The 18,312-nt window shown below is 34.1% G+C and overlaps 1 protein-coding gene across 1 annotated transcript in view; it reads right to left on the bottom strand.

Moving 5' to 3' along the window:
• Positions 1-832: 832 nt before the first annotated feature.
• The window catches only part of LOC108971093, a 37,602-nt gene continuing 20,122 nt past the window's right edge, over positions 833-18,312 (bottom strand). Inside the window, exons 2-5 of the mRNA XM_018936922.1 lie at positions 4,964-5,360; positions 1,794-1,854; positions 1,365-1,680; positions 833-1,090 (exon numbers count right to left, since the gene is read on the bottom strand). Coding sequence (XP_018792467.1) covers positions 833-1,090; positions 1,365-1,680; positions 1,794-1,834 — 615 coding nt within the window. The 5' untranslated portion in view covers positions 1,835-1,854; positions 4,964-5,360. The remainder of the gene's footprint in view (positions 1,091-1,364; positions 1,681-1,793; positions 1,855-4,963; positions 5,361-18,312) is intronic.

Raw genomic sequence — 18,312 nt, 5'->3', positions numbered from 1 at the left:
ACCTCCCATACAAAGGTTATGTTGAAAATCACTAAAAGTGCGTTAACCGACTAACAAAAAACGTCAGAAACACTAAATTTTACGGAAGAAATGGCAGAAGGAAGCTGCACCCAGGCTTTTTCTTTTTAAATTGAAAATGGGCGTGGGGTCGCGCTCTTATGGACCAAAACCATATCTAAGGAACTACTCGATTGATTTCAATGAAATTCATTACATAATAGTTTCTTAACACCCTGACGGCATGTACGAAATATGGGTGAAATCGGTTCACAACCACGCCTTCTTCCAATGTAACGCTATTTGTGACGCTATCTGATGCCTTCTCTGTATAATATATACATTAGGATGATGATAGCAGAATAAAACTTAACAAAAAAATACGGTATTTGATGCGAGAGTATAAAATGTTCGGTGACACCCGAACTTAGCCATTCCTTACCTGTTTTTTATTGTAATTAATATTGAAAAAAGAATCACGTAAAAAAAAGAACAAAGAAAAATCGTTAAGAATCTACATATTTGGTGTTTAATTTTTACCAGTAAGGAGAAACCGCGAAAAGAAAATTAGAATAATTTCCGCAAATTCAATTGTTTATGGATATGTCTGAATGTACATGTACAAATGTATGTAAACATATGTATATGTTATTCGTATAAATTATGTTGTATATTAAGTTACAAATTATACTCTTGTACAATATATATACATAAGTAATACATACTTACTTGAAGAATGACAAATATATGTACATATGTGGGATATATGCATGTATAATTTTTTTTTTAGACATAGAAGCGTATACATATATATATGTATTTATATGTTTAAACTTTAATATTTTCTTTTCTTTTTATGATTATCTGATGGCATGAGGTCTAATGCAGTTGTGGATAATGCAACTAATTCATTGTGTTGATGGAAAAATGTTTGAAGTTTTTCCACAATGGATCTTCTCACTGAGTTGTTGTATGCGCAACGCTGATCGACTTCTCTTGCTGAATCGCCCATAAAATATATTTGCAAAAATGTATAGTCTTCATCAGGCATTGGCAATAAGGAACCTGTTCGATGATATATTTGACACGGAGTCTGCAATAATATAAATATGTATTTAGGCAATTGCATAGCAAATTGTTTGTACCACCATGTGGCTCGCAAAATACTGCCAAAATATTTTATAGATAATTTCAAATTAAAACTAAACCTCAACATTGAACAGTAGCTTTCCATATCAGCTTTAGTAGGCTTTACCAAGTAGTGGAACACTTTGTAAACACATCTACACAACACTGGCTCAATACATTTTGCACCAGCTACATGGTTGTAAAACTGAATAAAATTTTTTACCATTATATTTACTTACCTTAAAAGTAGGCATAAAATTGTCTCGAATAACTTTTGTTGCGCCAAATGATGTCATTTGAAAGCAATTATTGTATTGCTGGATGTGAGTCAAAATATGATCAGAATCTGGCCCATTTCCGGAAACCAATGAATGTAGTGGCTCTGGTGATGGTACCAATGGCGTCAATTTGACTTGGCCGCTGGCGCAACACAATCCAGGGACTTTATTTTTGAATTTCAATGCATTGCAATGTGAACACACAATATTCATTAGTCCACTAGTAACAATTTGCTCTGAACTGTATTCAATTGCCACATTATAATATAATGCAGCTCTGTGGGGATTAAACACAACATTTCTATGTTGATTTCGATTCCTTTGTAGTTCATTTTGCATTTCTGAGCGTTGCTCATTTGTTTGATTTGCTCTTATATTTCTTTGACTTACATTATTTCTAGTCCTAAGTTTGTACGTCTGATTGGTGGCATTGTTAAAAACGAAAATCCAACTGAAAATAAAAAGATCTCATATTTTTTCTGTTTAACCATGTACATATACCAAATTGTAATAGTGTGTAGTCACTAAAAGTTACCAAAAATCTATATAAGGTGAATTGAACTTACAGTGATTAATAAACACTTATTAGCAAACAAACTTCTTAGTTTTTAAAACAAAACGAACTTTATCAAAAGCTTAATAAAATTTACATGAAAACAGATTACTACAATTTCTTTTTTTTTTTAAATTGAATGACGTTGACATTTAAACTAAATTAATTTTACATTCGTTACGCGCGTTTTTTAAAATATGCAAAATTAAATGTATATGTTTCAATCTTTCTGAGAGATTTTCTTAATATTTTTTTCCATAAGAACATTGTACAGAGTATTAGAAAACTACAAAAAAAAAAAAAAAGAAAAAAACAAAAAAAAAAAAAAAAAAAAAAAAAAAAAGAAAAAAAAAAAATAATATCCTCATGCATTTTTTTAACTTTAACATGAAAAGCCTATGCCCAGCCCCTGGTTCTAAGTTACTTTCCCAAAAAAACTCAGCCAAATCGGTTCAGCCATTCACGCTTGATGCCGTGACAACGGAAAACGGGTTTCATTTTTATATATGCATATACATATCATATAATATATTACTATAAACTATCACCTAGAACTTATTAAGAAATTGGCGGCCTTTGATCTCGTTCTAAAAAAATAATCATGGCCGAGCGAATACCCGGAGTGACTGAAGTACTTTCGCGTAGTACTCCTTTCTGCGTTAAAAAAAAAAATATATATTGAGGGAAGGGTTACCAGCACAAATAAGTTTAATTAAATTACAAATTTACGAATGTAAACTTACAGTCCTTAACTTACTGAGTTGAGAGGAAAAATTTGAGAGATTTCTTGTGAGGCATGTTTTGTGATCCTATTCTTGCTCAAACCTCATAAGAAAAAAGCTTAAAAAAGTCGCCACGTGAGGTAAAAAGCTTTTTGCTATCAAACAGCTGTTTTAATAAAAATAAGCATAGGTAAGGGACAAAACTGTTTACGAAAATACCAAAATTTTTCTTAAAGCTTAGATATTTTATTAGACACCTTACACAAAAAAAATAATGTATACATTTAAAAGAGTAGTAAATTTGCTCTTTCAAATCCAATAACTTAATTCTAAAATTTAAAAATAACGTTTTAAAAATACTTAATATTCAGAAGATATAAGTGTGAACACTTTTGTCCGTAGACTCAAAAGTTCAGTCAATATTTTGTGTGACCACCGCGCGATTTTTTTCAAAGCTTCAATCCTTTTTGGCATACTATTTATGAGGTTGTCTAAAATGTTTGGGCTTATATTTTGCCATGCGTGGAGGACCCGCTCCCACAATTCATTAACCGTTTTTGGAATATCCTTTTCAGCAAAAATTTTTCTTTTTAAAATCGCCCAAAGATACTCAATGGGATTCAAATCTGGGGACTGCGGAGGCCAATCGAGCAGTTTGATCCCGTTATCCACAAACCACGATTTGGTAACTTTTGCGGTGCATGAAAATCCTGCATGAAAATATCTCCTTGGTCACGTTCGAGTCCAAATATATCTAGACTTGGAAGATATGAGTCCTTCAGAATATCAATATAGTCTGTGGTACGCATTATACCATCGATCCTCCGAAGGACACCCAGCTCATTTCCGCGAAAACATCCCCAAGCCATCTGTGATCCACCTCCAAATTTCATTGTTTGGCATATGTTGCGCTCCTGTAAACCAACCTGTTTATCCACATCCATGCACGCCCATCTGATCCTATTCGATTTATTATAGTTTCGCCAGACCAAGTCACTCTCTTCCAATCATCGATTGTGAAGTGTTCATGTTTTTTGGCAAACTCCAAACGAGCCTTACGGTGTTTGACACTTAAGAGAGGTTTTTTTACCATTGCTCTGGCCTTGAGCCCGTTATTTTTTAGGCATCTTCTTACTGTTTTGTCGCTGACACTCACTCCATGAACCTATTGGTATCCACTGTGGTATTTGTTGCTCCTGTAACAATTAAGCGCCTAACTATTCGTGCTACAACTGGGGATAACTTCTTCGGACGGCCTCCACTATTTCATGGTACTGTTAAATCATTCTGCTTTTTTATTTTAGTAATTAATCCCAGAGAATTTTTATATTTTTTTGCGATTTCTCAGTAAGAAACACAATTTTTAATGTCTTCCAGCACATTTTTCTTCAAAACAGGATTTACGACTTTTCCCATCATAAAGCAACTAAAAAGTTATTTTTTAGGATTTAAATACTTAAACATTAAATGTAAATAAATTAAATAAATAAGTAAACTTTAGCTTTTCCGTATTAAAATTAAACTTGGAACTCAATTGTGCACAAAATCTCATTGTGGTCAAAACTGTTCACACATTATTTCTGTTTTCTTCGACTCATAGAACCAGTAAAAGTCCCGTTAGTTTAAAAAAGTGCTACCGGCTGGTAATTAACGTAACGCTTGAGAATTTACAAGACTGCTTTCAAATTTTTGAAATAGCAAGCGAATTAAAATTTCATATATTCGTGAACACTTTTGTCCCTTACTGTATGTGTATACAATAATTTCATATATCCCTAGGCGTACAAAAACGGAAAGGACAACTCAGGAGCAGCTGCAACATTACATAATGTTTTGCAAGCAGCATCCTGAGTTGCAACGGGGGAAGCTAACTCCGACCAACCCTCAAGGGCTCCAAATACTTTGATCGGAGTTAGCAGATAATTTAAATGCCTTAAGAGAGCCAACTCGGTCGGCAGTCAAGTGGAGGGAGGTAAAATCATATGTGCTTGTGTATGTTTCACATTATTAAAATATGTTTCCATAGTCCCTGATGCATTGGAAACATCAGTTGCGATCGCGAGCACGCAAACTGAAGGCATATGCGCAAGCGACTGGTGTAGGCCCTCCCATAAATTGAATCACTGAATCCGAGGAGCAAGCAATTACAACTTTTCGGGCAACGGGGGTGGATGGATTGCCGGGTGTTGAGACATCGGGTCACCAGATAATATTTTAATTTAATATTTGTCGGACTATATATTTTATTATTACATGAGGAAATAATTGGTCCTTTTTATACTTACAGGTTTTGCCGTTGTATTTAAATATAGCTTAAGCTCCAGCTTTCTCGCCACCACCAACAGTCACATCGCCTGCTCCAGCGCCCTCACCAACAGTCGCATCGCCAGCTTTTCTTGTTCTTTCTATAAATATTTCTTCCTCACCATCACCTCCAGATTCCCTATCTCCTCCCATCGTTTCTTCTCCTATGCCATCGCCTTCTTACATCCCTTCTGAAAAATTGACTGCAGCGAAGATGCTTGGAGCAGTGCTAAAAAAAGTGGAGGATCGAGAAAAGCGAGAGGAGGAGGCCATTGCTCTACAAAGGAAAATTGTAGAGCAGAATGTGCAGATGGCAGGGGTGCTGAACCAAATGACGCAAGCACTAACCCTCGCTGTCAGAGGTTATGGCTAAATTGTCTGAAAAATTAAATAAGATTAGTTAAAAATGTGAAAAAATAAAAAAAAAATGAATCATTTAAACATATGTAGATGTCTTTTTATTCATTCTTAGAGGAATCCTAAAATGTACAGAGACAGTAAGTAAGTTACATATATGTATATATATTTATAAAGCCGAAATTCTACTAAATATAAATATCTGTTTATATGTTAATATATGTACATACATACATACATTATGCATTTAGATGCAACCCACATCTAATAATAATAAAAATGCATGGGTAGACACAAGTCATAAGTTTACAAAAGAGATAACATTAAACACACTCACACACATGTATTGAATTGTACACTTGAAAACAACAGAATACATTTTAGCAACTTTTTGTAAATGTACGCTCATTAAAACAAACCCAAGGTCACACAACATAGGTTAAAACAATAGCCAACATACATACATATAAGCATACACATATATTTAGTTATTTAGGATATTTTGAAAAATAGTATATAAGGCTTCAAAATTTAAAAATAAAAACAGAATGAAATAATTCTCAGCTCAGTGAAGGTCTCTTCATTTCCCCCCACCAGTGGTAAGGAATGATAAATCTAATTGAGTTTAAACACATTGCAAGTTAAAAAAGCAATATATTTTAGCTGATTTATAAAAATACTGGTTTTGACTGTACTGTTTTTTATTTATTTTTTTATTGCTCATTTATCATTGAAAATACAAACAAAAAAATTTAAAGACTTTGCAACCCTGTGCGAAGAGCTGGGTATTATTTCTCCATTGGAAAACAACCCACAACAAAAGCAGCAACTACAGTAAGTGGAGACCTTTTCGTTTAACTGAAATCCAGAATTTCAAATTCTACAGCGGTTTATTTGCTAACCGGTGCTGGAGCACACAGGTGGAAAGTCTCAAATTCAAATCTTACTAATTAACATTATGTCTTACTTCTAATTTACACTTATATAAATACAACCAAATATATAATCTACAAATTCAGAGAACAGTGAAATTCATTCACATTAAAAATTCAATTAATATTTTTAGTAACATACCACCGAAAAAAAATCTAACCTTAACGCCAGTAGCAAAGAGATTCGACGTGCACGTGTTGAAAGAGCTCATGAATCAGTCGAACAGAGAGCAGAAAGAAATGTAGCTCAAAGAATTCGTACAGCTGAAATTCATGCATGAGAATCACGAGAACAGCGTGATAATCGCCGACAAGAAAATGTATTGAGAGCCAGGGTGGCCCGTCAACAACACATAGATTCAATTAGAGAACAAAACCGAGAAAATCATCGGACCAACCGTGCAGTAACACGTCGATCATTTGTTCGTCTTGCATTTCATTACGAACCAGACATCAATTACTCGGCTGATTCCAAAGTCACTATTGGTGCGATGTACAAAATATGCTATTATTGTCAGGCGTTAAATTTTCACAATGAAACACCCGGCATGTGTTGGGCTTCAGGAAAAGTTGTATTGACACCACTCCCTACACCACCTGAAACTTTGAAATCCCTTCTTTCTGGCATTTCAAATGAATCAAAATTATTTTTGCGTAGGACACGAACATTCAATTCGTGCCTAAAACTGACGTCGTTTGGAGCATCCGAAGTTTGTGATTTGTCATCTGATGGACGTAATTTTGAAACAACATTCAAAATTCAAGGCCAGGTATACCATAAAATTGGATCATTGATGCCGATGCCAAATGAAGATGCTAAATTTCTTCAGATTTATTTAAGGGGCAATTGCGAAGAACATGTAACAACTCGATGCCAGTATAATTTTATTGAACAAGCAGAAGAGATAGCAATTTTATTGTCGTTAGAATTATTTTTGGAGAGCAATAATCAATTGGTTCAATTGTTTAAAAGAGTGTCACCACGTGACAATTATCAAATTGTCATTAAAGCGGACAAAGTCCCTGTGGGAGAACACGCCGGCAGATTCAATGCACCAACTGTTGATGAAGTTGCTATTATTATGCTCGGTGATCCAGGTGATAACAGATCCATAAAAATTACACGCCGAGATAATTCAGTAAATAGAATTTCAGATTTACACCGCTCGTACGATGCACTCTAGTACCCACTGATATTTTGGCTAGAACAAGATGGATTCATATCAACATTAAACAGTGTGATCCAGTCAATGGTAATGAATTAAATAAAAAAGTTAGTTCAATGAACTACTATTCGTATCGACTAATAATTAGACACAAACAAGACAACTATATCTTTCGATATCGTCAATTGTATCATCAATACGTTGTGGATATGTTTGCTAAAATTAAAAGCGAATGTTTGCGATTAACTCGGTTCAACCAAGCTAAACTACGATCAGAGGACTACATTCACTTACGAGATGCTATTGTGGGAAACGTCGAGGGAAATTTAAACACAAATGAAATCGGCACTGCTGTTATTTTACCTTCCAGCTACATAGGTAGCCTACGAAACATGCAAGAATATTACATTACGGTCGTCCAGAATAATTTATAACATTTACGTGTAATCCCAATTGGGAAGAAATCCAATTTTTATTATTACCAGGTCAACAATCAGTACATCAGTACATCCTCATGATATTATTGCACGAGTGTTTAAACCAAAGTTGAAATCTTTGATTGATTTTATAACAAAATATTCAGTTTTAGGCAAAACGTGTTGTTGGTCATATTCAATTGAGTGGCAGAAACGAGGCTTACCTCATGCTCACATTTTAATTTGGCTTGAAGATAAAATTCGTCAAGAGGAAATTGATCAAATTATTTCTGCCGAATTCCCGCGTGGAGCATTTAACATGACATCACCATGCATGGAAAATGGGAAACGTAAGAAAAATTTTCCTAAGAAATTCACAAATCATACCATTACTGGTATTGATGATTGTCCATTGTATCGCCGCAGAAACGCTGATAATGGTGGTCATACATATAAAATGAGTACTTCAAATTCTAACCAATTAGAAATTGACAATCAATGGGTAGTAAAATACTCACCACTACTCTCCAAAACGTATAAGGCTCACATTAATGTTGAGCTTTGCAGTTCTGTCAAATCCGTCAAGTGTATTTGCAAGTACGTTCATAAGGGCAGTGTTTTGGCCATATTTGGAGTACAAAATATAGACGAAAATGATGAAATAACACGCTACCAAATGGGTAGATACATTAGCAGCAATGAAGCTATCTGGCGCATACTTAGCTTCCCCATACACCATAGGGAACCTGCTATCCAACATCGTGCAGTGCATCTTGAAAATGGACAACGTGTGTATTTCACTCTTTGTCAAAAAACTGATATGTATGGTCAATTCGCAAAAACACTATTATACACTGATATTTGATGGGAACCACGTAAAAAGGGAGAACGACATCCTTCAACTGCAGGCATATTTAAACCTAAGACATATATCTAATGCACTGGGGCGATGACTGTACATCCAAAACAACGTGAATGCTTTTTTCTGCGTTTATTGTTGGTAAATGTTCCTGGACAAATCTCTTTTCAATTTTTGCGAACAGTTAATAGCCAATTGTTCAGTACATATAAAGACGCATGTCACGTGTTGTAACTTTTAGAAGATGGCAGCCATTGGAATCTGACACTTGCTGATGCTGCTTTAACGTCCTCGCCGAGTAATATTCGTCAACTGTTTGCCATTATTTTGACGACATGTTTTCCAACACAGTCACCTACATTGTGGCAAAAATATAAGAACTACATGAGTGAAGATATATTCTACCGACATAAACAAATCAACCACTCTACGAACTTAGACTTCACACAAGATATGTATAACGAAGCATTATTAATGATTGAAGATTTATGTATTATGATCTCAAGTTTACCACTTAGTCTCAAGTTTACCACTCTTGTTACTAACAATGAACCATTATTACCTGAAGAGCAGATGCAATCGAATTATGTTGACTGTTAATGCCAAACAAGGCGATTTTTTCTATTTAGATGCACCAGGTGGGACCGGTAAAACATATTTGTTATCCTTCATTCTTGTGAAACTACGGTCACAACATAAAATTGCATTAGCAGTTGCCTCTTCAGGCATAGCTGCTACTTTGTTGAATGGTGGGCGGACAGCACATTCTGCTTTAAAGCTACCAATAGATGTTCATAACAATCCAAATGCAATCAAAAAAAGAAGCGGAATGGCAGCAGTGTTCGCAACACTTCGATCATAATTTGGGATGAGTGTACTATGGCTCACAAGCATTAAACAGGACTATGCAGGATTTAAACAATAGTGACAGACTTCTCGGTGGTACTATTTTATTACTCTCTGGTGATTTTCGGCAAACGTTGCCAGTTATTCCTCGCTCTACTTTTGCAGATGAAGTTAATGCATGCCTAAAACAATAAATTTTATTGGGAAATGTTGAAACACTCAGACTGACAAGAAAAATACGCGAGTACAACTCCAAAATGATCCAACAGCACAAGAATTTTCTAAACAATTACTGGATCTTGGAAACGGTGAAATAGAATTTCATCAACATACTCAACGTGTTAGATTGCTAGATAATTTCCGTACTGTTGTTCAAACTAAAAATGAACTGATTGAGAGTGTCTTCCCAGATATACTAAATAACTATTTATATCATGACTAGTTTAGTAATCGTGCAATTTTAGCAGCAAAAAATGTTGATGTTGATCTGATTAACTACCAGATACAAAAAGTATTAGCTGGTGATTTAATGTTATTTAAGACTATCGACGCTTCTGTAGTAGAAAACGAGGCAGTGAATTCCCAATTGAATTTTTAAACTCTTTAGACATATCAGGAATGAAAATTGGTTCACCGATTATTCTACTGCGTAATTTAAACCCTCCTAAACCCTATTTTGACAGGAAAGTTTAAAGGAGAAATTGTTTTGTTACCACGTATTCCGATGATACCATCCGATTCTCCCATACCATTTAAAAGACTACAGTTTCCCATTCGTTTAGCTTTCGCGATGACTATAAATAAATCTCAAGGCCAAACAATGTCTATTTGCGGATTAGACTTGGAAAATCCATGTTTCTCCCATGGGCAATTATACGTGGCGTGTTCACGAGTAGGAAGACCATCAAGTTTATTTGTATTAACAAAGGACCGATTGGCCAAAATATTGTACATCGATTTTCGCTTCATTGAACATTAACTGTGATTTATTACGATTAAAGACATTTAGAGTATATGTATCAAGTAAAAATATTCAAAGTATTTATTAAATATGTTATACAAATGTTATGTTATTTTTTGTGTTAAATTTTGTCCTTCAAATCCATCTTGAATCACTCTGCCACAGCAACGTAAATGTAATTTTTAAAATACAGATTTTTTAGGTAAAAAACCTGCTAAAAGTGTAAAATGTGGATTTATTTAAAAGTTTATGGTGTAATTTAATTAATTTAAAGTGAACAAGTAAGGAAGGGCTAAGTTCGGGTGTCACCCGAGTGATAATCGAGATTTCAGGCGTGGGTGTGAACTGATTTCACCCATATTTGGTACATGTCATCAGGGTGTTAAGAAAATATTACATACCGAATTTCATTGAAATCGGTAGAGTACTTCCTGAGATATGCTTTTTGGTCCATAAAAGGGCGACGCCACGCCCATTTTCAATTTTAAAAAAAAGCCTGGATGCAGCTTCCTTTTGAAATTTCTTCCGTAAAATTTAGTGTTTCTGACGTTTTTTGTTAGTCGGTTAACGCACTTTTAGTGTTTTTCAACATAACCTTTGTATGGGAGGTGGGCGTGGTTATTATTATACGATTTCTTCCATTTTTGAACTGTATATGGAAATGCCTGAGGGAAACGACTCTGTACAGTTTGGTTGACATAACTGTAGTAGTTTTCGAGATATTTACAAAAAAGTTAGTAGGGGGCGGGGCCACGCCCACTTTTCCAAAAAAATTACGTGCAAATATGCCCCTCCCTAATGCGATCCTTTGTGCCAAATTTCATTTTAATATCTTCATTTATGGCTTAGTTATGACACTTTCTAGGTTTTCGGTTTCCGCCATTTTGTGGGCGTGGCAGTGGGCCGATTTTGCCCATCTTCGAACCTTACCTTCTTATGGAGCCAAGTAATACGTGTACCAAGTTTCATCATGATATCTCAATTTTTACTCAAGTTACAGCTTGCATGGACGGACGGACAGACGGACAGACAGACRTCCGGATTTCAACTCTACTCGTCACCCTGATCACTTTGGTATATATAACCCTATATCTGACTCTTTAGTTTTAGGACTTACAAACAACCGTTATGTGAACAAAACTATAATACTCTCTTTAGCAACTTTGTTGCGAGAGTATAAAAATGGTTTAATGTGGTGAAATAGCTTCTTGAAATATATATTTCCGTAAATTTATATATATATCATGTTTATAAAGTCGATACATATGTATATTATTTAAAATTATTGCATATCAATTCAAAATTTTTGGACGAAATTGTGAATGGAACACTTCTTTTTATAATTATTCATTACTTCAATTTTCTCTTTACCCAAAATATTTGTATTAAAATCAACATATTTTACTGAAGTTTGGATTATGTGATATAAAGTGAACTCAAAGTATTCCAAGAAAAAATCAACCAAACAATCGAAAGACATAATATTAACACAAACATTGATATAAGATCTTAAGCCATTCTCAGTTATATTCAAAGCTAACCAAAATACGCTAGATATAGCATTTCCATTTGTTTTCTTTAAAGTATCACACATATTGATCTACACTGAGCGTTTAAAGTTAGCTGAAAGAAAGAAAAGAAAGAGTTTTATTCCGAAAGAGGCGGATACTAGAAAGATGTAGTAGTATTATGTCAGAATACGCTTGAAGTTTGGTAAAATAAACGAAATTTCTAAGCAGTGAGCAATTATTGCTGAGGAAGCGTAGAAACTACAAAGTTGTTACTTTCACAACTTCTGCTATCTATATCGATTTTCTAGTGATTTAATGACATTTTATATATTGAAAGTGAAGTTATTGCGTTTAAAGTGTCAGTATGTTTGTGTTATCGGTGCGAAAATGAGCTTTGAACAAAGATCCAAAATTAAAATTTATTTTAAAATTGGTAAAACTTTTACCGAAACGTTTCAATTGATGAAACAAGCTTATGGCGATGATTGCCTATTCCGTAGCAGAGTGCACGAGGGGTTTCATAGTTTTCAAAGGAGTTGTAGGGGCATAAATGACGATCAACACGTGGGCCAATCAAAATTCGTGATATCACCGGAAATTCCATAGAAACCGTGCGTGAATTCATCAAAACTCATTATCGAAATTCATGGAAATGGAACTGAACATCTCCAAAACATCGATTTATCGCGTTTTGACCAAACATTTGGGCTTACGAAAGGTGGGTGCACGATTTGTTTCTCACAAATTGACTGACGACTAACATCATCTCATCAATCGACGCTTGTGACCAATTATTTGACCAAAAATCACATTTTAACCATTAACCACTCCCCTTATTCATCTGATATTGCACCGTGCGATTTTTTCCTTTTCGGAAAAATGCTTTTGTCCATAAAAGGCAAGCGTTATGCAGACGAAGAGGCCATTCAAAAGGCTTGCACCAGCAACCTGGCGACTATACCGGCCAACGAGCTAAAACACTCTTTTGATATGCTTTTGGACCATGCAAAAAGTTGTATTGAAGCAGAAGGAGACTATTTTGAATAAAATTTGCTGAAAAACCCATTTGTTCTGTTGCTTTTTTTTAAAGTCCTGTTTAGTTTGGAAAGCACTTTTTATTAAGTGGGATAGTCAAAAAAGTCTTTTCGTGTTTTGTCAATAGATGTCCTTATAGTTTACAGTGCTGCCAATCATATTATCTCATAAGATATAGTGTTAGAAAGCTGAGATTTAAAGCTTCGTTTAACTAAAATGTAATTAAATTTGCGGAAGTTTAAAAAAGGGTACAGCTGTTATAAATGAGTGAAAATAATGAAGATTCGCTATATTTTGAAATTTTTGTATAAAAGAGGTAAGAATGCCATGCAAGCCACAAATGAAATTTGTGAAGTTTACGTAGACGATGCTGTATCAGTTCGTGTAGCATATCAATGATTCGCTCACTTCCGTTCAGGAAATTTCGAACATTCGGTTTCACTGATGATGTTTGATTAGAAATACGAAAAGTGCGGAAAGTAATAGGATTGAGTCGATTTCCTTAATGAACCAATCATTAACATTCTTTAAAAACGTTCAAAATAGGCTCCTTTTGCGTCAATGCAGCGCTGCGATTTCCAAGCATTGACGCCGTCACGGAAGACTTTGATGTCAAAAAAGGCAGTGACCATCGTTTTTGAAAATTTTATATTGGATATATGAGAGATATTGACCGCTTCTGACACAATTTTATCTATGTTTGGCGTCACATATCATTAACTGATTTCGAATCTGAATTTCATTAATGTACCTCACATATCTCTTGTACCATTATATAGTATAGAAAAAAGTCAACCGGGTGTTTGAATATCTTGATATTAGTTTTATGGGGGTAGGGCAAGTTTTCACCTGATATCATTAATTTTATGTTTAAATGTGCACTACAGACTAGAAAGGTACGCTCCACTAATAATATATGACGATAACTCACATATATGCGATAAAAAGTCAACAAGAGGATCGGAAATTTTTTAACGGTATTTTCAATAAAAAGATTGCAATAGGAACTGGCGTCTACATATTAGGTATCTGGTGGATGGAACAGTCGTCGTATAGTACGTTTTGGACAAATTTTGGTTTTAAAGTGCAATAATCGGGCAAAGTTTTATCCCGATCAATCAATAATAATTGAAATCTTTTGACTATGGAAAGTAGTTGTATTCGGATTTCGACCATTTTTGCATTGTAATATAGGAATATCAGGATAATGTTTTTTTTTTACAATTCATTGGAAATTAGATATGAGAGATATGGGTGTTCACCTAAATATGGATAGTGTCACATCCACTATTCAATTGGCCCATTTTAAGCTTTTTTGTATCACTTCGAATGCAAAATTTACTGAGTATTATATACTTAAGTATATATTCAGTTACTGCACTTTTAATAGTTTTTAATAAAATTATTTAGAAACTAATTATTCGATTTCTAAAATTAATAAGAAAAAAATTCAGCAAAAAATCAAACTTCAATCGTTATAAAGAATTAGCTTCAAAAATCTTAATATACGTATAAAACATTCATTTTCCCAAAAAATCTATAAAACGAGATATTCCTGGTACAACTAAAAGCTAATACTTGGATAGATTTTCTAAAACCTGTCTAAGAACATTCTTTTCACAGTCCGAAGCAAAAGAAAAGAAAGTTATTTTGGTCTACCCGAACATAACTATTGTCCCAAAGTTAACGTAATATTGTAGCATTATGTTGCAAGAGTAAACGTAATTAAATTTTTTATTAGTCATGTTTAATTATTTAAATTGTTCGAACATTTTTAGCTGCGAACATATTGCTTATTTTCTAAATACTACTACAGCAAACTTGGACGTCTTTGGCTTTTAACTTCAAAAAAAAAAAGTGAAGTTAATTAAATTTTTTTCTTTTAGTTTCATAGCATAGTATGAATGCACATATATATATATATGCATATATTACGCTTAAATCTTAGGTCATTATAAAATTAGGTTTTGTAACAATTTTACCCATTTAGAAACAGCTAGCATGACTAAGTAATTTTTCAAAAACAATTTCAAGTACATCGTATGTCCCACTAAGCTGTGTAAAAGCTTTATTGTGATTTCCACAACACCTTTATACAGAATTTACTTGTCCTGCGTCTTATAAAACCAGTAAAAAAACCACAAATAATTAACAAAATTGTGGCAGTATTCAAGCAATTGCTTGATTAGTAATAGTAAATCTCACGTAACTTTTGTGTATCTAATTTAACACTCGCCACAAATTGAGGGTACTTTCTGACACAAATAAAAAACGTTCGTTTTAAAAAGAACGGACCGGGCCGAATTACGGGTAAGTGTAGTATTAAGAAATATAAAAATTCCTTCACAAACATAATACATCACTTGACACACTTTGGCAATCTGATTATTTAGATATATATTTTATGGAGTCTCTGATGTTTCTTTTTGGGTGATACAAAAATCATGATAAATATAGTACACCCTGCTCATGGTATGAAAAGGAAATTCGGACGGAGACGGTGCGGTAAACAAGCACACGTGTCCATTCAAAAAGAATGCTATAGAGTAACAACATTTTTAGTTACACGAAATATAATAAAGGTTTCAATATTGATGAGAAAACAATACAAAACAATGGTCGGAAGTTTCACAAATGTTAAGAATAGAGTCTCACTTACGGAGGTCTATGAGGCAAAAACGACTCTCTCTTACAGAGGTTTTTGTTTCTCACTAATAGAGGTTTTGGAAGCTTAAATTGACGGGTCCTAGCTTTTACTCTCACTTATAGAGTTTTCTCACTAATCCAGTTCTCACTTATCCAGGTTTGGCTGTATATGCGATCCAGCAACGAGACTAAAGAATATTGTCGAGAATATTGTTGCCGCTAGCGCATCAATTGAGTCAGACAGGTTGTGGCGAATTTTGCGAAAATATTTACATCCTTACAAGATCAAATTGACTCAAAAACCAAAGCCGCTTGATCACCAGATACCAGCAGTATCGACCGATTTATATTTGAAAACCGTCGAAAATTGGGTTCAGGGCCTGGACTTCTGCAAGCATGCCCGTAGTGGCCATGCAAAGGAAATCGTATTCGATACATAATGATATCGAATTTCACAGGAATAAAGAATTTAATTGATATCTCAAACCCTTTTTTTTATTGTACCGCTCTTATTGAAAAACTAAGAGCATTCTTATTATCATATAATCATATGTCCAACTTTTTATAACTTCTGGATCAATTTGATATTTCTTGTTCACAGAAATACTGTCAGCTTTGGTCCAAAAAATTTGTCATTATAATTTTAATCAAATCAAAGAACATCCAGACCATAAGAAGTATAGCCTGTAAGGAAGAGCTAACTTCAGCTGGATGGATCTTTCTACTAAGCCACAGAAAACGATAATTGAATATCCGTTAATATGTACACAATACTCGTATAAATTTACTCAAATTTTAAATTGCCACGTTTGATAGTTGGGAAGTGATTTGCAGTTTCCCGCAACAAATTGCTACATAGTTTTATTCACTTAACTATTATTTGTAATACCTAAAGCTAATGGAGTTTTGTGTAGAATTACATCTTATACAAATAAATCTTATAAATGAATCGCAAAATGTATTGCTAAGCGCATAACTCAATAACGGCTGGACCAATTTGACCAATTCTTTTTTTTTTCAAATGTTTATTGAGGTTCAAGGATGGTTATTATTAATTTCGAATAATTGCCGGAAAACCCCTAAAAACAGCTCGTTTATTTTTCTCATACAAACGAATGAATGTTTGTTTGTTAGTAACGCTAAGCGAACGGCTGCACCAGTCTAGATGAAATTTTGAAGATTTTGTTCGTTGTGGATCGGGGAAGGTTTGGAAGTAAAAATACCTTATGCTTTCCATGCGGAAAAGTCGGAAAATTGTACAATTCCAAAAATTAACATTTTTCATAAATTTTTTTTACAATTTTTGTTTGTTTTCTTTTTCAATATTTTGATTTCTAAATTACACTAGCCGATTTGCTGGATTTTGCTCTGAAATAAAAATTATATATTTTGGTTCCTGTTAGTATGTATATCATTAGAAAAATAATAAAAAAAATCCTTAGGTCCAATTACGATAATATTATTATTTTTAAATGACTAAAAAAATACATGTTCAACAATTTAAAAATTGTTTTTTTTTCACATTCAGACGTCGTATATCGCGTCTACGCGTTATTTATTCCTGCTATATTTTGACATTTTGCATTTACGTCGCTAACTCGTGCGCATCTCAGTTGTTTCCCAACATTACTGGAATGAAGTCGACGTCTAAAAATATTATAAAGTACCCAGATGTGTCGTCTATGTCATATGTCAAAACCAGCTACCCTACAAACTCCAACGACCTCAACTTCTAACGAACCGTCAACTTCTCGTGGTAGTTGTGGCTTAGAAAGTAGTGTTGATGTTTATGCTTCCGACCACACCGATTTTGACGACGATGACTACGAGCCACCACCAACAAGGTCAACAACAGAGCCACATCTAATAACTCAAAGCGAACTTAATGATCTGATTCGTGACCTTGATTTACCAAAAGAGAAATCAGAACTTTTAGCTTCTAGACTAAAACAACGGAATTTATTGCATCCAGAGACAAGAATCTGTACTTATCGGAAACGACATAGTATTGTTGTGGATTTCTTTGAAAAGGAAAACGATCTAGTCTATTGCAAGGCTATTGCAAAGATGTATATGGGCTTATGAAAAAAATGTTTTGTACCTATTCACCTGATCAGTGGAGACTATTTATTGATTCATCGAAAATAAGTTTAAAGGCGGTTTTGTTACATAATGGTAACGAACTTCCACCTGTACCTCTAGCGCATGGAGTACATATCAAAGAAACCTATGAAGATATCAAAAATCTACTACAAAAAATACAGTATGCTAAACATTCTTGGAAAATTTGTTCTGATTTAAAAGTAGTTGGGATGTTACTAGGTATGCAAGCTGGTTACACAAAATTTTGCTGTTTTATGTGCGAATGGGATAGCAGAGCTCGAAGCAAACACTATATCCAAAAAGAGTGGCCAAAAAGAACATACTATGTACCTAATCAGAAAAATGTGTCCAATCTTCGTCTTGTTGAACCCCAGAATATTGTATTGCCACCCCTTCATATAAAATTAGGCTTAATGAAAAATTTTGTAAAAGCAATGGATAAAACGGGAGAAGGTTTTCAATACCTTAAAAGTATATTTCCGAGACTTAGTGATGCGA

The sequence above is a fragment of the Bactrocera latifrons genome, unplaced genomic scaffold, assembly GCF_001853355.1.
Source record: "Bactrocera latifrons isolate USDA-ARS-PBARC rearing strain unplaced genomic scaffold, ASM185335v1 scaffold_321, whole genome shotgun sequence".
NCBI lineage: Eukaryota > Metazoa > Arthropoda > Insecta > Diptera > Tephritidae > Bactrocera > Bactrocera latifrons.
This window is presented reverse-complemented; position numbering and strand designations above follow the sequence as displayed.